This window comes from Bombina bombina, chromosome 1, assembly GCF_027579735.1.
Source record: "Bombina bombina isolate aBomBom1 chromosome 1, aBomBom1.pri, whole genome shotgun sequence".
NCBI lineage: Eukaryota > Metazoa > Chordata > Amphibia > Anura > Bombinatoridae > Bombina > Bombina bombina.
Genome location: NC_069499.1, coordinates 613986994 through 614009233, shown reverse-complemented (window position 1 = coordinate 614009233; position 22240 = coordinate 613986994). Strand labels below are relative to the sequence as shown.

At 42.4% G+C, this 22240-nt stretch overlaps 1 protein-coding gene across 5 annotated transcripts in view; it reads right to left on the bottom strand.

The window, feature by feature from the left end:
- The window catches only part of PHKA1 (phosphorylase kinase regulatory subunit alpha 1), a 473866-nt gene that overhangs the window by 154939 nt on the left and 296687 nt on the right, over positions 1–22240 (bottom strand). For all 5 annotated transcript variants that reach the window (XM_053698997.1, XM_053698999.1, XM_053699000.1 and 2 more), the window contains exons 23-24: positions 3359–3515; positions 2432–2511 (exon numbers count right to left, since the gene is read on the bottom strand). In XM_053698997.1, the coding sequence (XP_053554972.1) occupies positions 2432–2511; positions 3359–3515 (237 nt within the window). The remainder of the gene's footprint in view (positions 1–2431; positions 2512–3358; positions 3516–22240) is intronic.

Sequence of the window (22240 nt, the reverse complement as noted above, 5' to 3'; positions counted from 1 at the left end):
TCAGTAGTAAGGTCAAAATGTCCTAAAAAGGAACAGACAATGGACACACACACAAACTTAAACTTGCACATACACCCAAGGAAACACCAACAGAAACAGCCTCAGAAAACACACAAAGACATACACACACACAGAGACACCCATAGAAAACACAGAAAGACATACATACACACCCTCACTTAGACATCCACAGAAAACACAAAAAGACATACACACACCCTCACAGAAACACCCACAGAAAATACACACCCTCACAGAGACATCCACAGAAAACACAGACATACATACACACACACACACACACCCTCACAGAGACATCCTCAGAAAACACAGACATACACACCCACCCTCACAGAGGCATCCAGAGAAAATACACAAAGACAAACACACGCCCACCCTCACAGAGACACCCATAGAAAAAGCTCAAAGACATATGCACACACCCTCACATACATCCACAGAAAATGCACAAAGACATACGCACACACCCTCACAGAGATACCAACAGAAAAAAATACATACACACTCATAGAGACACAAACCAAAGCACAAAGACATAAACACAGACACCCACAGAAACACTCACAGGAGGAAACATGTATGCACCTTGCATCCCCTAAATCAACAGTGTGTGACATGCATGATAAAGAAAATGCAGAAATTAAGAGATCACTTTTTAAAGAATCATATTTGTAAATGTGCAAACAAAAATAATTCTGTGAATTCAAAATTGTACATTAATGATCTGGGTAGATGGCTAGATGAAGAAAAGTACTTTTAAAAGGTTGACATATGTTTGTTTGATATTTTCCCCATTTTCCCCAACCAAGAGCACCACTTCAAATATAGTGTACAAATGTTCCCATCTGTTAGCTGTACTTGTGGATTTTGAAAATGCTGTACTCTATATGGTCTTGGGGGAACCATAAGCTGTGGTACTCATACCATTAGATCTGGTTAAATGCAGGATTTAAACTTGCTGGTATGCATTTCAAAATTAATTCACCTGTAGAGTAAACTGAACAGTTTTAAGTTAACCTGTCTCATTTCCAACACTGAGCAATCTTAGTCTGAGAGTATAACATGTTATGCAGATGTAAGAATCTTAGATAAAATGCCCCCTTGTATCTGGAAAGTCCTTGCATAAAGGGGCAGTAAACTGGAATGTAATATATATCATTTGTGTATTGAGGAGGAAACATTTCTGCATGGTTTTAAATATAGAATTTCTACAGCATTGTTAAATAATCATAAATACATTGCTGCTAAAAAAGTGTGTTTTTATGGACCGCTGGCCCCACCATACAACTACTACCACACTGAAGTTACAATCTTAAATTGCACAATGAAATAAAAAACATTTGCTAAGTAATTCCTACCTCCTCTGCAAATGAAAGCCGTCTGACTCAGGCACACACTCTACAAACAAAGTGCCAAGTCTGTCTCACACTGTGCATAGTGGTTTAGTGCACACTCAGAAATCCTCTCAAATGCTAATACTTTACTCCTTGTAATAACATTTCCCATGCTCAATTAGCACTCTGCTGTAGTACCCACTGGTGGCTGCCAAAATTTAAAAAAAAAAAACGGCGTAACACGAGCCGTCTCAAACACTGCATGGGAAGCAAAGTAACATGTCGTTCCCAGTATAAATTGTAAGCCATGTGTGCACAATAAAAAACGAAAGTTATGAAAAACTGTAGTCGTTCTATACTCAGGTCCGTTGTAGCTATATAACAAGAAACCGCATCTCCCAGCGTCTTGCCCATATTGAATACCCATATAAAAACATAGTCATCAATATCAAACAGGAATTTCAGTTCCACCATTTTACACATAGTGTCTACTGATTACTCCTTCCCAGATAGGGAATAATGTCAGCCTGTTCTGATACCAAGTCTCCCAGAAACAAATGACTGAACATACCTTAATGCTGCTTGTAGCATGACACGGTTCTCCACACTGAAGATGTTTCTGTACACTACCTTCAACCGCTCTGTGGGAACCAGCAGGATCTTAGAGAATGTTTTGCTAAGATCATCAACATCAGGGCAGAAAATAAAATGTCTCCACTCCTCTTGGGAAGTTACTGACAGACTATTTCTCCCTGAGGAAAATAGTACTCACTGGCACCATTTTAAAACAAAAAAACTTCTTGATTGAACAATCTAAACTAACACCTCACTTTACCTCTTCCTATCACTAACACAGGCAAAGAGAATGACTGGATTGGGAGGGAAGGGAGGAGCTATATATACAGCTCTGCTGTGGTGCTCTTTGCCACTTCCTGCTAACAGGAGATTTAATCTGATAAGTAAGGATGAAATCCGTGGACTCGTCATATCTTGTAAAAGAAATATAGTTCCAATCTGATCCACAATTATCATGTACTTCTACAGAATACAGAAATGAGGTAATGAGAAAGACTCACGCAGTTATGGTCTTCTCCCGTGGCTCTGGCGGCATTCCTACTGTTAGCTGCTTCTGATGGGACAGTAGGTCGGTACAGGCCTAAGCAAGATACAATACACACTTTGCAATTACTGACAGAGAAGGCAAACAGCAAGATATGCAGCTGAGGGAGTCTGCGTGTTTTACTGGGTAAAGGGAGTGTCTGTGTATTGTGCAAATATGTATGTATCTTAATCTTTGGAATGGGGATACAATTGGGTCTCAGGCTTCACTAGTGATTTTGGTAGTTCAAAAGTCACACTGATAGGCGAGAATATTGACAGCCAACCATTGGCCACCTATGCTGGAAGAATGGGGAGTCTGCATTGATTCCTAAAGGATGAGGGAGCTAGTATGGTGAGGATAGGAGTGAAGGTGCTAAAAGGCGAGGGGGCAGGATTGTCAGGATGGCTGAAGGGCAGAGAAGATGGGGATCTTGTAGAGTGTAGTGACTATTAATATTCAGTTTAGGAATGTTTGAACTAGAGCTGAGGTTCACTGAGTGTGCGGAAACCTGAAAGATGAGGCAAAGCATGAGGTTGCCTATGGGATGTGTCTGAGGTTGGGGCAGACTGTAGGGCATCCATGGGATGGTAGACACTGTACAGCTTCCTTGAGCTTGAGGGAGCATATAGGATATATCTGAAGTTGGGAGAATCTTTCTGGTATCCATTGGGTTGGGTGAGTGTACAGTATATCTGAGATTGATGAAAGCTGTAGATACTCCTAGGGATGTGTGGCTTGTTGGGAATTAAATATTATAAGACTACAGTTGGAGAGGTGTAAAGTGGGTAAGTTCTGAATATGCATGGAAGGATGGATGAGACTGTAAATTGTGTGCATGAGTGGTTGAATTGAAATCTCAGGGTATCTACAGGATGTGCTAGACTGTTGGGGCTGCTTTCACCTCATCCAGCGCCTCCACTTTCTTTTTCAGAACTCCTGAGATGCATCGGATGAGTGCCCACTGCCGGGAAGCTCCCACTTTACCATACAGCTCAACCAGGAGATCTTGAACTGTAACACCAGGCTGTCCATATATCTGTGTGTCCCAGTCTGCTCCCCTATTGTGGGTGACATAATAAAGACACAGTAAGAAACAAAAATTTAGAAAGCTGAAGGCAGAATATAACCCCAAAAATTAATGAGAAATAAAAAAAATATATAGAATACATAACACTGAAAAATATATAATACAGAGACTGTGAGGGGACTTGCATTTATTCATTAAAATTCAACTAACATTTTAATTTAGCTACTAAAAAGGTATTTTAAATTTAACAATTGCCAGGAAAATATATAATTATGCACAGTATAAAAAGGCATGTGTTCTAGAAGCCTGACATAACTGAATACCACAATTATTTAATTAGTGCAATAGCTCATTTATACCTGCCCATACACAACCAGAATGTCTTCCTTGCAGATGCTACAGTATAACAGCAAACAAATCATAATTGCTACATTATCCTTTTACAAAGATTTACTAAGCATTCAGAATATTGCACTATGTTTCAGTGAATCATTTATAAAGTACAACACAGTGAACATGTGCTGCGTATCAGGTCATGTTTATTTGCAAGAATGGTTTATGCAGGGCTGTTCTTCTCGGGCCGGCAAACCAGGGTGCCAGCCAGGGAAGCATTAGGGTTGTAACCAGGTCGGTAGTCGCCACTCTCAACGTGTCTTTTAAAGAGCAAGGTATGGGCAGTAACAACTCCTGGCTCTATCAGGAGACCTCACCCATGGGACCTCACATACCGCAATGGTAAAAGGGTCTCTGCACCCGGCTACATAAAGAAAACAAATATATAGCCTTTTTAATGATCTGGGCATGTGCAGCTAAATTAGTGCATCTGACTGAGCACCGAGCCTCTGGAGTAAGTGCTTTACATCACGACTTGATTGTCTCAGGCACCTGAGCTCCCATAGCTCCTTAAGAATTGGGCCAGCATCTAAATTTCAAGGATTTTAACCCCTATAATTGTCTCCCACAGTCCACTTCTTTACCACCTACCACCATACAGACCACGGCCCTAGGCCAGCCGCGCTGCTTAATGGTCAGTGGCTATTTAACGGAGAAATATGGGACTCTCAGGAGTGACTGAGTCCACAGCTTGTTTGTGATCTGCCTCCTCCGTTACTAGGCTGGAGAGATTCAAGCTCACCATAACCTTTACAGCTCTCCCAGGGGCATTGCTTCTACATGTCCTGCAGTAGCACTGAAGTTTTATTGCTGTTGAATAGGTATCTCCTCCATCCAGCCATCTCCCTTGGATCTGTAGAGAACCTGTCCTCGATAAGTAGGCACATCAATAAGCTGGAGCTGATGAGCTGCTCCTATACTGCTGCATTTCTCCCAACACATCACTATGCTAAGATTGAGACTAGACTGATGGCTGCTGTCCTATGAGAAAATGAAAGTTATAAAAATGTGTGAACTCCAGATCCTGGAGTCGTGAAGCTTGGCTTGGCTTGCCTTGGCAGAGAGACAGTAGTGAGACAGTAGTGCTGTGAGCCAAGGTACACGATCCATTACTCTTGGAAATTACTCTTCTCTACCACTAGGAGGTGGCAAAGTTTACCAAACTCCAAGAGCTCTATAAAACCCCTCACACATACCTCAGTCTAGTGTAATGCCAAGCAAATTGAGGTAGGAAAAAGAAATAAGAGCCATAAAAGGAGCATGTGAAGAAAAAAACGAACCCCAAAAAATCATATAGATGAGGTCTCATAGACTCTCACCACCATGAAAGAAAACATAATTTATGTAAGAACTTACCTGATAAATTAATTTCTTTCATATTGGCAAGAGTCCATGAGCTAGTGACATATGGGATATACAATCCTACCAGGAGGCGCAAAGTTTCCCAAACCTCAAAATGCCTATAAATACACCCCTCACCACACCCACAATTCAGTTTAATGAATAGCCAAGTAGTGGGGTGATAAGAAAGGAGTAAAAAGCATCAACAAAGGAACTGGAAATATAATTGTGCTTTATACAAAAAATCATAACCACCAAAAACAGGGTGGGTCTCATGGACTCTTGCCAATATGAAAGAAATTAATTTATCAGGTAAGTTCTTACATAAATTATGTTTTCTTTCATGTAATTGATAAGAGTCCATGAGCTAGTGAGGTATGGGATATCAATACCCAAGATGTGGAACTCCACGCAAGAGTCACTAGAGAGGGAGGGATACATTAAAAACAGAATTTATGTTTACCTGATAAATTACTTTCTCCAACGGTGTGTCCGGTCCACGGCGTCATCCTTACTTGTGGGATATTCTCTTCCCCAACAGGAAATGGCAAAGAGCCCAGCAAAGCTGGTCACATGATCCCTCCTAGGCTCCGCCTACCCCAGTCATTCGACCGACGTTAAGGAGGAATATTTGCATAGGAGAAACCATATGATACCGTGGTGACTGTAGTTAAAGAAAATAAATTATCAGACCTGATTAAAAAACCAGGGCGGGCCGTGGGCCCGACACACCCGTGGAGAAAGTAATTTATCAAGTAAACATAAATTCTGTTTTCTCCAACATAGGTGTGTCCGGTCCACGGCGTCATCCTTACTTGTGGGAACCAATACCAAAGCTTTAGGACACGGATGAAGGGAGGGAGCAAATCAGGTCACCTAAATGGAAGGCACCACGGCTTGCAAAACCTTTCTCCCAAAAATAGCCTCAGAAGAAGCAAAAGTATCAAACTTGTAAAATTTGGTAAAAGTGTGCAGTGAAGACCAAGTCGCTGCCCTACATATCTGATCAACAGAAGCCTCGTTCTTGAAGGCCCATGTGGAAGCCACAGCCCTAGTGGAAGGAGCTGTGATCCTTTCAGGAGGCTGCCGTCCGGCAGTCTCGTAAGCCAATCTGATGATGCTTTTAATCCAAAAAGAGAGAGAGGTAGAAGTTGCTTTTTGACCTCTCCTTTTACCAGAATAAACAACAAACAAGGAAGATGTTAGTCTAAAATCCTTTGTAGCATCTAAATAGAATTTTAGAGCGCGAACAACATCCAAATTGTGCAACAAACGTTCCTTCTTCGAAACTGGTTTCGGACACAGAAAAGGCACGACTATCTCCTGGTTAATGTTTTTGTTAGAAACAACTTTTGGAAGAAAACCAGGTTAGTACGTAAAACCACCTTATCTGCATGGAACACCAGATAAGGAGGAGAACACTGCAGAGCAGATAATTCTGAAACTCTTCTAGCAGAAGAAATTGCAACCAAAAACAAAACTTTCCAAGATAATAACTTAATATCAACGGAATGTAAGGGTTCAAACGGAACCCCCTGAAGAACTGAAAGAACTAAGTTGAGACTCCAAGGAGGAGTCAAAGGTTTGTAAACAGGCTTGATTCTAACCAGAGCCTGAACAAAGGCTTGAACATCTGGCACAGCTGCCAGCTTTTTGTGAAGTAACACAGACAAGGCAGAAATCTGTCCCATCAAGGAACTTGCAGATAATCCTTTTTCCAATCCTTCTCGAAGGAAGGATAGACTCTTAGGAATCTTAACCTTGTCCCAAGGGAATCCTTTAGATTCACACCAACAGATATATTTTTTCCAAATTTTGTGGTAAATTTTTCTAGTTACAGGCTTTCTGGCCTGAACAAGAGTATCAATAACAGAATCTGAGAACCCTCGCTTTGATAAGATCAAGCGTTCAATCTCCAAGCAGTCAGCTGGAGTGGGACCAGATTCGGATGTTCGAACGGACCTTGAACAAGAAGGTCTCGTCTCAAAGGTAGCTTCCATGGTGGAGCCGATGACATATTCACCAGATCTGCATACCAAGTCCTGCGTGGCCACGCAGGAGCTATCAAGATCACCGACGCCCTCTCCTGATTGATCCTGGCTACCAGCCTGGGGATGAGAGGAAACGGCGGGAATACATAGGCTAGTTTGAAGGTCCAAGGTGCTACTAGTGCATCTACTAGAGTCGCCTTGGGATCCCTGGATCTGGACCCGTAGCAAGGAACCTTGAAGTTCTGACGAGAGGCCATCAGATCCATGTCTGGAATGCCCCACAGTTGAGTGATTTGGGCAAAGATATCCGGATGGAGTTCCCACTCCCCCGGATGCAATGTCTGACGACTCAGAAAATCCGCTTCCCAATTTTCCACTCCTGGGATGTGGATTGCAGACAGGTGGCAGGAGCGAGTCTCCGCCCATTGAATGATTCTGGTCACTTCTTCCATCGCCAGGGAACTCCTTGTTCCCCCCTGATGGTTGATGTACGCAACAGTCGTCATGTTGTCTGATTGAAACCGTATGAACTTGGCCCTCGCTAGCTGAGGCCAAGCCTTGAGAGCATTGAATATCGCTCTCAGTTCCAGAATATTTATCGGTAGAAGAGATTCTTCCCGAGACCAAAGACCCTGAGCTTTCAGGGATCCCCAGACCGCGCCCCAGCCCATCAGACTGGCGTCGGTCGTGACAATGACCCACTCTGGTCTGCGGGAGGTCACCCCTTGTGACAGGTTGTCCAGGGACAGCCACCAACGGAGTGAGTCTCTGGTCCTCTGATTTACTTGTATCTTCGGAGACAAGTCTGTATAGTCCCCATTCCACTGACTGAGCATACACAGTTGTAATGGTCTTAGATGAATGCGCGCAAAAAGAACTATGTCCATTGCCGCTACCATCAAACCTATCACTTCCATGCACTGCGCTATGGAAGGAAGAGGAACGGAATGAAGTATCCGACAAGAGTTTAGAAGTTTTGTTTTTCTGGTCTCTGTCAGAAAAATCCTCATTTCTAAGGAGTCTATTATTGTTCCCAAGAAGGGAACTCTTGTCGACGGAGATAGAGAACTCTTTACCACGTTCACTTTCCATCCGTGAGATCTGAGAAAGGCCAGGACTATGTCCGTGTGAGCCTTTGCTTGAGGAAGGGACGACGCTTGAATCAGAATGTCGTCCAAGTAAGGTACTACAGCAATGCCCCTTGGTCTTAGCACCGCCAGAAGGGACCCTAGTACCTTTGAGAAAATCCTTGGAGCAGTGGCTAATCCGAAAGGAAGCGCCACGAACTGGTAATGCTTGTCCAGGAATGCGAACCTTAGGAACCGATGATGTTCCTTGTGGACAGGAATATGTAGATACGCATCCTTTAAATCCACCGTGGTCAAGAATTGACCTTCCTGGATGGAAGGATTGTTCGAATGGTTTCCATTTTGGACGACGGAACCTTGAGAAACTTGTTTAGGATCTTGAGATCTAAGATTGGTCTGAACGTTCCCTCTTTTTTGGGAACTACGAACAGATTGGAGTAGAACCCCATCCCTAGTTCTCTTAATGGAACAGGATGAATCACTTCCAGAAGATAACCTTGGGAGACTATTTCTAGCGCCCAAGGATCCAGAACATCTCTTGCCCAAGCCTGAGTGAAGAGAGAGAGTCTGCCCCCCACCAAATCCGGTCCCGGATCGGGGGCCCGCATCTCATGCTGTCTTGGGAGCAGTGGCAGGTTTCTTGGCCTGCTTTCCTTTGTTCCAGCCTTGCATAGGTCTCCAGGCTGGATTGGCTTGAGAAGTATTACCTTCCTGCTTAGAGGACGTAGCACTTGGGGCTGGTCCGTTTCTGCGAAAGGGACGAAAATTAGGTCTATTTTTGGCCTTGAAAGACCTATCCTGAGGAAGGGCGTGGCCCTTGCCCCCAGTGATATCAGAGATAATCTCTTTCAAGTCAGGGCCAAACAGTGTTTTCCCCTTGAAAGGAATGTCAAGCAATTTGTTCTTGGAAGACGCATCCGCTGACCAAGATTTTAACCAAAGCGCTCTGCGCGCCACAATAGCAAACCCAGAATTTTTCGCCGCTAACCTAGCCAATTGCAAGGTGGCGTCTAGGGTGAAAGAATTAGCCAATTTAAGAGCACGAATTCTGTCCATAATCTCCTCATAAGAAGAAGAATTACTAATAATCGCCTTTTCTAGCTCATCGAACCAGAAACACGCGGCTGTAGTGACAGGGACAATGCATGCAATTGGTTGTAGAAGGTAACCTTGCTGAACAAACATCTTTTTTAGCAAACCTTCTAATTTTTTATCCATAGGATCTTGGAAAGCACAACTATCTTCTATGGGTATAGTGGCGCGCTTGTTTAGAGTAGAAACCGCCCCCTCGACCTTGGGGACTGTCTGCCATAAGTCCTTTCTGGGGTCGACTATAGGAAACAATTTTTTAAATATGGGGGGAGGTATGAAAGGTATACCGGGCCTGTCCCATTCTTTATTAACAATGTACGCCACCCGCTTGGATATAGGAAAAGCTTCGGGGGGCCCCGGGGCCTCTAGGAACTTGTCCATTTTACATAGTGTTTCTGGAATGACCAGATAATCACAATCATCCAAATTGGATAACACCTCCTTAAGCAGAGCGCGGAGATGTTCCAACTTAAATTTAAAAGTAATCACATCAGGTTCAGCTTGTTGAGAAATTTTTCCTGAATCTGAAATTTCTCCCTCAGACAAAACCTCCCTGGCCCCCTCAGACTGGTGTAGGGGCCCTTCAGAAACAATATCATCAGCGTCCTCATGCTCTTCAGTATTTTCTAAAACAGAGCAGTCGCGCTTTCGCTGATAAGTGGGCATATTGGCTAAAATGTTTTTGATAGAATTATCCATTACAGCCGTTAATTGTTGCATAGTAAGGAGTATTGGCGCGCTAGATGTACTAGGGGCCTCCTGTATGGGCAAGACTGGTGTAGACGAAGGAGGGGATGATGCAGTACCATGCTTACTCCCCTCACTTGAGGAATCATCTTGGGCATCATTTTTACTAAATTTTTTATGACATAAATCACATATATTTAAATGAGAAGGAACCTTGGCTTCCCCACAGTCAGAACACAATCTATCTGGTAGTTCAGACATGTTAAACAGGCATAAACTTGATAACAAAGCACAAAAAACGTTTTAAAATAAAACCGTTACTGTCACTTTAAATTTTAAACTGAACACACTTTATTATTGCAATTGCGAAAAAGTATGAAGGAATTGTTCAAAATTCACCAAAATTTCACCAAATTTGGAAGCTTTAACCCTTAAAATAACGGAACCGGAGCCGTTTTTATATTTAACCCCTTTACAGTCCCTGGAATCTGCTTTGCTGAGACCCAACCAAGCCCAAAGGGGAATACGATACCAAATGATGCCTTCAGAAAGACTTTTCTATGTATCAGAGCTCCACACACATGCAGCTGCATGCCATGCTGTTCTCAAAAACAAGTGCGCCATACCGGCGCGAAAATGAGGCTCTGACTATGATTAGGGAAAGCCCCTATAGAATAAAGTGTCTAAAACAGTGCCTGCCGATATTATTTTACAAAAAATACCCAGATTAAATGATTCCTCAAGGCTAAATATGTGTAAATATGATCGATTTAGCCCAGAAAATGTCTACAGTCTTAATAAACCCTTGTGAAGCCCTTATTTACTGTCTGAATAAAAATGGCTTACCGGATCCCATAGGGAAAATGACAGCTTCCAGCATTACATCGTCTTGTTAGAATGTGTCATACCTCAAGCAGCAAAAGACTGCTCACTGTTCCCCCAACTGAAGTTAATTCCTCTCAACAGTCCTGTGTGGAACAGCCATGGATTTTAGTAACGGTTGCTAAAATCATTTTCCTCATACAAACAGAAATCTTCATCTCTTTTCTGTTTCAGAGTAAATAGTACATACCAGCACTATTTTAAAATAACAAACTCTTGATTGAATAATAAAAACTACAGTTAAACACTAAAAAACTCTAAGCCATCTCCGTGGAGATGTTGCCTGTACAACGGCAAAGAGAATGACTGGGGTAGGCGGAGCCTAGGAGGGATCATGTGACCAGCTTTGCTGGGCTCTTTGCCATTTCCTGTTGGGGAAGAGAATATCCCACAAGTAAGGATGACGCCGTGGACCGGACACACCTATGTTGGAGAAAACAGCCATTTTACGCTGAAAAAAAACAAAATTTATGCTTACCTGATAAATTTCTTTCTTTTGCGATGTACCGAGTCCACGGATTCATCCTAACTTGTGGGATATTGTCCTTCCTGACAGGAAGTAGCAAAGAGAGCACCACAGCAGAGCTGTCTATATAGCTCCCCCCTTAACTCCACCCCCCAGTCATTCGACCGAAGGCCAAGGAAGAAAAGGAGAAACTATAAGGTGCAGAGGTGACTGAAGTTTACATAAAAAAATACTATCTGTCTTGAATAGACAGGGCGGGCTATGGACTCGGTACATTGCAAAAGAAAGAAATTTATCAGGTAAGCATAAATTTTGTTTTCTTTTGCATGATGTACCGAGTCCATGGATTCATCCTAACTTGTGGGATACCAATACCAAAGCTTTAGGACACGGATGAAGGGAGGGACAAGACAGGAACCTAAACGGAAGGCACCACTGCTTGCAAAACCTTTCTCCCAAAAATAACCTCCGAAGAAGCAAAAGTATCAAATTTATAACATTTTGAAAAGGTATGAAGCGACGACCAAGTCGCAGCCTTACAAATCTGTTCAACAGAAGCATCATTTTTAAAAGCCCATGTGGAAGCTACCGCTCTAGTAGAATGAGCTGTAATCCTTTCAGGATGCTGCTGTCCAGCAGACTCATAAGCCAAATGGATGATGCTTTTCAGCCAAAAGGAAAGAGAAGTCGCCGTAGCCTTTTGACCCCTACGCTTTTCAGAATAAACAACAAACAAAGAAGATGTTTGACGAAAATCTTTGGTTGCCTGCAAATAAAATTTCAAAGCGCGAACCACGTCCAAGTTATGCAACAGACGTTCCTTCTTACAAGAAGGATTAGGACACAGGGAAGGAACAACAATTTCTTGATTGATATTCCTGTTAGTAACAACCTTAGGTAGGAACCCAGGCTTGGAACGCAAAACCACCTTATCAGCATGGAACACAAGATAAGGAGAGTCATATTGTAATGCAGATAGTTCAGAAACTCTTCGAGCTGAAGAGATAACAACTAGGAACAAAACTTTCCAAGATAAAAGCTTAATATCTATGGAATGCATGGGTTCAAACGGAACTCTAAGAACTAAATTTAGACTCCGTGGCGGAGCAATAGGTTTAAACACAGGCTTAATTCCAACTAAAGCCTAACAAAAAGCCTGAACGTCTGGATCATCTGCCAGACGCTTGTGCAACAAAATAGACAGAGCAGATATCTGTCCCTTTAGGGAACTAGCTGATAATCCTTTCTCCAATCCCTCTTGGAGAAAAGACAAAATCCTAGGAATCCTGATTTTACTCCAGGAGAAGCCTTTGGATTTGCACCAAAAAAGATATTTACGCCATATCTTATGATAAATTCTCCTGGTAATAGGCTTTTGAGCCTGAATCAAGGTATTTATGACTGACTCAGAGAAACCCCGCTTTGATAGAATCACGCGTTCAATCTCCAAGCAGTCAGTTGCAGAGAAATTAGATTTGGATGCTTGAATGGACCTTGAATCAGAAGGTCCTGTCTCAATGGCAGAGACCATGGTAGAAGGGATGACATGTCCACCAGGTCTGCATACCAAGTCCTGTGTGGCCACGCAGGCGCTATCAAAATCACTGATGCTCCCTCCTGTTTGATTCTGGCAATCAGACGTGGAAGGAGAGGGAAAGGTGGAAACACATAAGCCAGGTTGAACGACCAGGGTACTGCTAGAGCATCTCTCAGTACAGCCTGAGGATCCCTTGACCTGGAGCCGTAACAAGGAAGTTTGGCGTTCTGACGAGACGCCATCAGATCCAACTCTGGTGTGCCCCATAGCCGAACCAGCTGAGCAAACACCTCCAGATGGTTCCCACTCCCCCGGATAAAAAAATCTGACGACTTAGAAAATCTGCCTCCCAGTTCTCTACACCTGGGATATAGATCGCTGACAGATGGCAAGAGTGAGCCTCTGCCCATTGGATTATCCTTGAGACCTCTATCATCGCTAAGGAACTCTTTGTTCCGCCCTGATGATTGATATAAGCTACAGTCGTGATGTTGTCCGACTGAAACCTGATGAATCTGGCCGAAGCCAGCCGAGGCCATGCCTGGAGAGCATTAAATATCGCTCTTAATTCCAGAATATTTATCGGTAGGAGAGCCTCCTCTCGAGTCCACAAACCCTGAGCTTTCAGGGAATTCCAGACTGCACCCCAGCCCAGAAGACTGGCGTCTGTCGTCACTATAACCTATTCTGGCCTGCGGAAACACATTCCCTGGGACAGATGATCCTGTGACAACCACCAAAAAAGAGAGTCTCTGGTCTCTTGATCCAGATTTATCTGAGGAGATAAATCCACATAATCCCCATTCCGCTGATTGAGCATGCATAGTTGCAGTGGTCTGAGATGCAAGCGAGCAAACGGAACTATGTCCATTGCCGCTACCATTAGTCCGATTACCTCCATACACTGAGCCACTGATGGCTGAGGAATGGAATGAAGAGCTCGGCAGGTGGACAAAATCTTTGATTTCCTGACCTCCATCAGAAATATTTTCATGTCCACAGAGTCTATCAGAGTCCCTAGAAATGAAACTCTTGTGAGGGGGGAAAGAGAACTCTATTTACGTTCACTTTCCACCCGTGAGACCTTAGAAAGGCCAACACTAAGTCCGTGTGAGACTTGGCTAGTTGGAAGGACGACGCTTGAATTAGAATGTCGTCTAGATAAGGCACCACTGCTATGCCCCGTGGCCTTAGAACCACCAGAAGGGACCGTAGCACCTTTGTGAAGATTTGCGGCGCCGTGGCCAACCTGAAAGGAAGAGCCACAAACTGATAATGCTTGTCCAGAAAGGTGAACCTGAGGAACTGGTGATGATCTTTGTGGATAGGAATGTGCAGATACGCATCTTTTAAGTCCACGGTGGTCATATATTGACCCTCCTGGATCAATTGAAAGATGGAACTCTTAGGAATTGGTTCAGGATCTTGAGATCCAGAATTGGTCTGAAGGTTCCCTCCTTTTTGGGAACTATAAACAGATTGGAGTAGAACCCCTGCCTCTGTTCTGCTTATGGAACTGGGCAGATCACTCCCATGGTAAAAAGGTCTTCTACACAGCGTAAGAACGCCTCTCTTTTTGTCGGGTTTACAGACAATTGAGAAAGATGGAACCTCCCCCTTGGAGGGGAATCCTTGAAATCTAGAAGGTATCCCTGGGTTACAATTTCTACTGCCCAGGAATCTTGAACGTCTCTTGCCCAGGCCTGAGCAAAGAGAGAGAGTCTGCCCCCTACTAGATCCGGTCCCGGATCGGGGGCTACCCCTTCATGCTAACTTAGTGGCAGCAGCAGGCTTTTTGGCCTGTTTACCCTTGTTCCAAGCCTGATTAGGTCTCTAGGTTGGCTTGGATTGAGCAAAGTTCCCCTCTTGCTTTGCAGCAGGGGAAGAGGTAGAGGGACCACTCTTGAAGTTTCGAAAGGAACGAAAATTATTTTGTTTGGTCCTTGTCTTATTTGACTTATCCTGAGGGAGGGTATGACCCTTCCCTCCAGTAATGTCTGAAATGATCTCTTTCAATGCAGGCCCGAATAGGGTCTTACCTTTGAAAGGGATGGACAAAAGCTTAGATTTAGATGACACATCAGCTGACCAGGACTTAAGCCATAACGCTCTACGCGCTAAAATGGCAAAACCTGAATTCTTAGCAGCTAATTTAGCAAGATGAAAAGCGGCGTCTGTAAAAAGAATTAGCCAACTTAAGGGCCTTAATTCTGTCCAAAATATCATCTAGTGGGGTCTCCATCTGAAGAGCCTCTTCTAGAGCCTCAAACGAAAAGACAGCTGCAGTGGTTACAGGAACAATGCATGCTATAGGTTGAAGAAGAAAACCTTGATGAACAAGTCTTTAGGAGACCCTCTAATTTTTTATCCATAGGATCAATGAAAGCACAACTGTCTTCAATAGGTATAGTTGTACGCTTAGCCAGGGTAGAAATAGCTCCCTCCACCTTAGGGACCGTCTGCCACGAGTCCCGCATGGTGTCAGAAATGGGAAACATTTTCTTAAATGGGAGGGGGAGAGAACGGAATACCTGGTTTATTCCACTCCTTAGTAACAATGTCCGAAATCCTCTTAGGGACCGGAAACACATCAGTGTAAACAGGAACCTCTAAATATTTGCCCATTTTACACAATTTCTCTGGAACTACAATAGGGTCACAATCATCCAGAGTAGCTAAAACCTCCCTGAGCAATAAGCGGAGGTGCTCTAGCTTAAATTTAAATGCCGTCATATATGAATCGGTCTGAGAGAACATCTTTCCTGAATCAGAAATCTCTCCCTCAGACAGCAAATCCCTCATCCCTACTTCAGAACATTGTGAGGGAATATCGGATACGGCTACTAAAGCATCAGAAGGCTCAGCATTTGTTCTTAACCCAGAGCTACTGCGCTTCCCTTGCAACACAGGCAGCTTAGATAAAACCTCTGTGAGGGTAGTATTCATAACTGAAGCCATATCTTGCAAGGTGAAAGAATTAGACGCACTAGAAGTACTTGACGTCGCTTGTGCGGGCGTTACTGGTTGTGACACTTGGGGAGAACTAGATGGCAAAACCTGATTTCCTTCTGTCTGAGAATCATCTAATGCCAAACTTTTATAAGTCAAAATATGCTGTTTGCAACTTATAGACATATCAGTACAAGTGGGACACATTCTAAGAGGGGGTTCCACAATGGCTTCTGAACAAATTGAACAATGAGCAAGCTTAGAAAACACTTTATTTAATGAAAAAAACAAAATTTGCAAAAACGGTACTGTGCCTTTAAGAGAAAAAAAGGCATACACAAACTGCAAAACAGGTTAAAATTGCTTCAATTTTTCTGACATTTTAACAGTGTACCCACTAAGCATTAGAAGGATTGCACCACAAGTTAATAAGCAATAAACGCCCAAATGAAAAAACCAGATTGAAAAATGTCTAAAACCAGTTAAACACCCCTATAAGCACCTTGCCACAGCTCTATTGTGGCCCTACCTGCCCTTAGGAAGCGATAATATGGGGTTTAAAGCTTCAATCAGTCCCTCAGAAGAAGTTGCTTGCTGCTTGTTAAAGTAGGCCCCGCCCACCTCACTCGATGTGGCTGGGGCCTACACAAAACAAACCCTGCCTGAAAGCCATGTGGGTTATAAACAACCCCAAAGAACCCTCAAGCAAATGTCTCATAAAACTGAAAACGTTACTCCCAGACACAAAAATGTTTGTCCCAAATTCACATAAACTGAGTGCCCACAAAAAATTAACCCTTTATGCAAGCTAGTAAAAACCTCTGCTAACACTAGGATTACTGCTTACCCTTCCCCTAATGGGGACACTGTCAGCCTTTCTGAGTTAACACAGTCTCTGCAGAAAATATCACTGAACATACCTCATTGCTGTATAGCAAGAAACCGTTCCTCACACTGAAGTTTTCCTGTACTCCTCAGCTCATGTGGGAAAAGCAGTGGACCTTAGTTACAAATGCTAAGATTATCATCTTCCAGGCAGAAATCTTCATCTATGTCCTGCCTGAGAGTAAATAGTACAACACCGGTACCATTTAAAAATAACAAACACTTGATTGAAGATAAAATAAAACTAACCGTTTAACACCTCTTCTCCTTACTCTTCCTGCTTAGAGCCAGCAAAGAGAATGACTGGGGGGTGGAGTTAAGGGGGGAGCTATATAGACAGCTCTGCTGTGGTGCTCTCTTTGCTACTTCCCGTCAGGAAGGACAATATTCCACAAGTTAGGATGAATCCGTGGACTCGGCACATCATGCAAAAGAAATTTAATCCACATCCAAAAAAAAGTTTTTCTCATAATTGAAAAGAAAAAACTTAAAACATAAGCAGAGGAATCAAACTGAAACAGCTGCCTGAAAAACTTTTCTACCAAAAACTGCTTCCGAAGAGGCAAACACATCAAAATGGTAGAATTTAGTAAACGTATGCAAAGAAGACCAAGTTGCTGCTTTGCAAATCTGATCAACTGAAGCTTCATTCTTAAAAGATCACGAAGTGGAGACTGATCTAGTAGAATGAGCTGTGATTCTCTGATACGGGCCTGACCCGACTTCAAATAAGCCTGATGAATCAAAAGCTTTAACCAAGATGCCAAGGAAATGGCAGAAGCTTTCTGACCTTTCCTAGAACCAGAAAGGACAACAAATAGACTGGAAGTCTTCCTGAAATCTTTAGTAGCTTCAACATAATATTTCAAAGCTCTAACAACATCCAAAGAATGTAAGGATCTCTCCAAAGAATTCTTAGGATTAGGACACAAAGAGGGAACAATTTCCCTATTAATGTTATTAGAATTCACAACCTTAGGAAGAAATTCAAATGAAGTCTGCAAAACCGCCTTATCCTGATGGGAAATCAGAAAAGGAGACTCACAAGAAAGAGCAGATCATTTGGAAACTCTTCTAGCAGAAGAGATAGCCAAAAGGAACAACACTTTCCTAGAAAGTAGTTTAATATCCAAAGAATACATAGGCTCAAAAGGAGGAGCCTGTAAAGCCTTCAAAACCAAATTAAGACTCCGAGGAGGGGAGATTGATTTAATGAAAGGCTTGATACAGACCAAAGCCTGTATAAAACAGTGAATATCAGGAAGCTTAGCAATCTTTCTGTGAGATAAAACAGAAAGAGCAGAGATTTGTCCCTGAAGAAACTGTAAAATAAAATAAAAGTCTTCCAAACTCGATAATAAATCTTCCTTGAAACAGATTTATGAGCCTGTAACATAGTATTAATTACAGAGTCAGAGAAACCTCTATGACTAAGCATTCAATTTCCATACCTTCAAATTTAAAGATTTCAGACCCTGATGGAAAAACAGACCTTGAGGCAAAAGGTCTGGTCTTAAAGGAAGTGGCCAAGGTTGGCAACCGGACATCTGAACAAGATCTGCATAACAAAACCTATGAGGCCATTCTGGTACTACCAGAAACACAAACGATTGTTTCATGGAGATCACTCTTGGAAGAAGAACTAGAGGCGGTAAAAAATATGCAGGTTGGTAAAACCAAAGAACTGTTAATGCATCCACCGACTCTGCCTGAGGATCCCTGGAACTGAACAAGTACCTGGGAAGTTTCTCGTTTAGATAGGAAGCCATCAGATCTATTTCTGGAAGACCCCACATCTGAACAATATGCAAAGAACACATCTGGATGGAGAGACCACTCACCCGGATATAAAGTCTGACGGCTGAGATAATCTGCGCTTCCCAATTGACTATACCTGGGATATGTACCGCAGAAATTAGACAAGAGCTGGATTCCACCCAAGAAAGTATCCAAGTTACTTCTTTACAATAGATACACTTATCTTTGGTAGAACTTTTATCAGGCAGCAGGATTCCAACAGTGATTTCTGAGACAGGATCAGATTGAGACATCTTGCAAATGTAAGAGAAAAAAACAACATATAAAGCAAAATTATCAATTTCCTTATATGGCAGTTTCAGGAATGTGAAAAAATGCAAACAGCATAGCCCTCTGAGCATAAAAAAGAGCAAGAGGAATATAGGAAGTGGGGTTTAAATAAATAAATTATTTGGCGCCAAGTATGACGCACAACGCAAAATGAAGTTTTTGGCGCTAACAACATCCGGAAATGACGCAACTCCCGTCATGGCAGACGCAACCTTGTGTAAGGAAACCTGGCATCAACTAAGACGCCGGAAATTACGAATTTGCGTCACCGAACGTACCTTTGCGCCAAAAAATTCTTGCGCCAAGATGACGCAATAAATATTAGCATTTTGCGACATCTCAAGCCTAATTTTGCCCACGAAAATTTATGAAAAAAGCAGTTAAATTTGAAGAAAAGACTATACCCCAGGTAATAAAAAAACTAAATTTCTGCTTACCTGATAAATTGATTTCTTCTATGGTAAGACGAGTCCACGAATTCATCCTTTACTTGTGGGATATTATCCTTCCCTACAGGAAGTGGAAAAGAGCACCACAGCAGAGCTGTCTATATAGCTCCTCCCTTAGCTCCATCCCCCAGTCATTCAACCGAAGGTACAGGAAGAAAAAGGAGAAACTACAAGGTGCAGAGGTGACTGAGTTTAAATAAAAAAATACAATCTGTCTTAAAATGACAGGGTGGGCCGTGGACTCGTCTTACGATAGAAGAAATCAATTTATCAGGTAAGCATAAATTTACTTTTCTTCTATAAGGTACGACGAGTCCACGGATTCATCCTTTACTTGTGGGATACAATACCAAAGCTATAGGACACGGATGAACGGGAGGGACAAGACAGATGGTTAAACAGAAGGCACCACTGCTTGAAGAACTTTTCTGCCAAAAATAGCCTCCGAAGAAGCAAAGGTATCAAATTTGTAAATTTTGGAAAAGGTATGAAGCGAAGACCAAGTTGCAGCCTTACAAACAGAAGCATCATTTTTAAAAGCCCATGTGGAAGCCACCGCTCTAGTAGAGTGAGCTGTAATTCTTTCAGGAGGCTGCTGTCCAGCAGTCTCGTATGCCAACCGGATGATGCTTTTCAGCCAAAAGGCAAGAGAGGTAGCCGTAGCTTTTTGACCTCTACGTTTTCCAGAATAGACAACAAACAAAGAAGATGTTTGATGGAAATCTTTGGTCGCTTGCAAGTAAAACTTTAAAGCACGAACCACGTCCAAGTTGTGCAATAGACGCTCCTTCTTAGAGGAAGGATTAGGACACAGAGAAGGAACAACAATTTCCTGATTAATATTCTTATTATTAACAACCTAAGGAAGGAATCCAGGTATGGTACGCAAAACCACCTTATCAGCATGGAAAACAAGATAAGGCGAGTCGCATTGCAATGCAAATAGTTCAGAAACTCTTCGAGCCAAAGAGATAGCAACTAAAAACAGAACTTTCCAAGATAGAAGCTTAATATCTATGGAATGCATAGGTTCAAATGGAACCCCTTGAAGAACCTTAAGAACTAAATTCAAACTCCATGGCGGAGCAACAGGTTTAAACACAGGCTTGATTCTAACTAAAGCCTGACAGAACGACTGAACGTCTGGAACATCTGCCAGACGTTTGTGCAGTAGAATTGATAAAGCAGATATCTGTCCCTTTAAGGAACTAGCTGATAACCCCTTCTCCAATCCTTCTTGGAGAAAGGACAAAATCCTAGGAATCCTGATCTTACTCCATGAGTAGCCTTTGGATTCGCACCAATAAAGATATTTACGCCATATCTTATGATAAATTTTCCTGGTGACAGGCTTTCGAGCCTGAATCAAGGTATCTATGACCGACTCACGAGAACTCAGGCTTGGATAAGATCAAGTGTTCAATCTCCAAGCAGTCAGTTGCAGAGAAACAAGATTTGGATGCTGGAACGGACCCTGAATCAGAAGGTCCTGTCTCAGTGGCAGAGTCCATGGTGGAAGAGATGATATGTCCACCAGGTCTGCATACCAAGTCCTGCATGGCCATGCAGGTGCTATCAAAATCACAGAAGCTCTCTCCTGTTTCATTCTGGCAATCAAACGAGGAAGGAGAGGAAAAGGTGGAAACACATAAGCCAGGTTGAATGACCAGGGTACTGCTAGAGCATCTATCAGTACTGCCTGAGGATCCCTTGACATGGACCCGTATCAAGGAAGTTTGGCATTCTGACGAGACGCCATCAGATCCAATTCTGGTGTGCCCCATTTTTGAATCAATTGTGCAAACACCTCCGGATGAGGTTCCCACTCCCCCGGATGAAAAGTCTGACGACTTAGAAAATCCGCTTCCCAGTTCTCCACTCCTGGGATATAGATTGCTGATAGATGGCAAGAGTGAGTCTCTGCCCATTGAATTATTTTGGAAAACTCTATCATCGCTAGAGAACTCTTTGATCCCCCTTGATGATTGATATATGCTACAGTCGTGATATTGTCTGACTGAAATCTTATGAATCTGGCCGACGCCAGCTGAGGCCACGCCTGAAGCGCATTGAATATCCCTCTCAGTTCTAGAATATATTTTTTTTTATTAAAGAACTTTTTTTTTTTAAAAAGAAAATTTTTATTGAGGTTTGAAAAACAAGTGCAAAGCAAATGAAAATTTGCCATACTAACACAGAAGTAAAAACAATATAAAATGAAAAGTGCACATATATATGTAGGTTCAATGCTCCCCCCACACAAGTAAAAATAATATATGTATTTACATATTGTCATAGCTTCATAAGAGTCAGAGATAGGCAGGTGTAATGAAAACCCCATTTTTTGATAAAGGTAAATACCTCTTAACGTATGAGTAGGTCACTTTTGGACCCTCTTATAGATAAACATATTATGAATATATATAGTAACAAGAATAAAATATATTCGTATAGCAGATTGTGATAGGGTTCCCCTCATATGACTGAAACCAATAAGGCCCCTTTTGGACTCTCATACACATATAGGAACTGAAAAGGAGAAGTTAAAGACTGGCTTGCTACTGTAATTTAGTGTCTTGAAAATATGGCATCCTGTGTCTAGCCCCAGCCATGGTCATCTAATCTACATAAGCTATATGAAAAGCGAAAGTGTTTAAGTAATATATGCTTATATTTCCATCCCAGTGAGATCTGTTTGCGGCCAACATAGTAAACCTCCATAGCTTAGGGGTCTGCATATCCCTAGAGCGGGAAATCTGTTGACAACATTATAAACTGATGCATAGCACCTTATACATAGCATAAAGCATGAATTAAACCAGAAGGACTGTGTGAAATAAGTTGAAACATAAAACAAACAATCAATTTACAGAAAACGCTTTTCAGGGATAGAAGCATTGAGTACTTT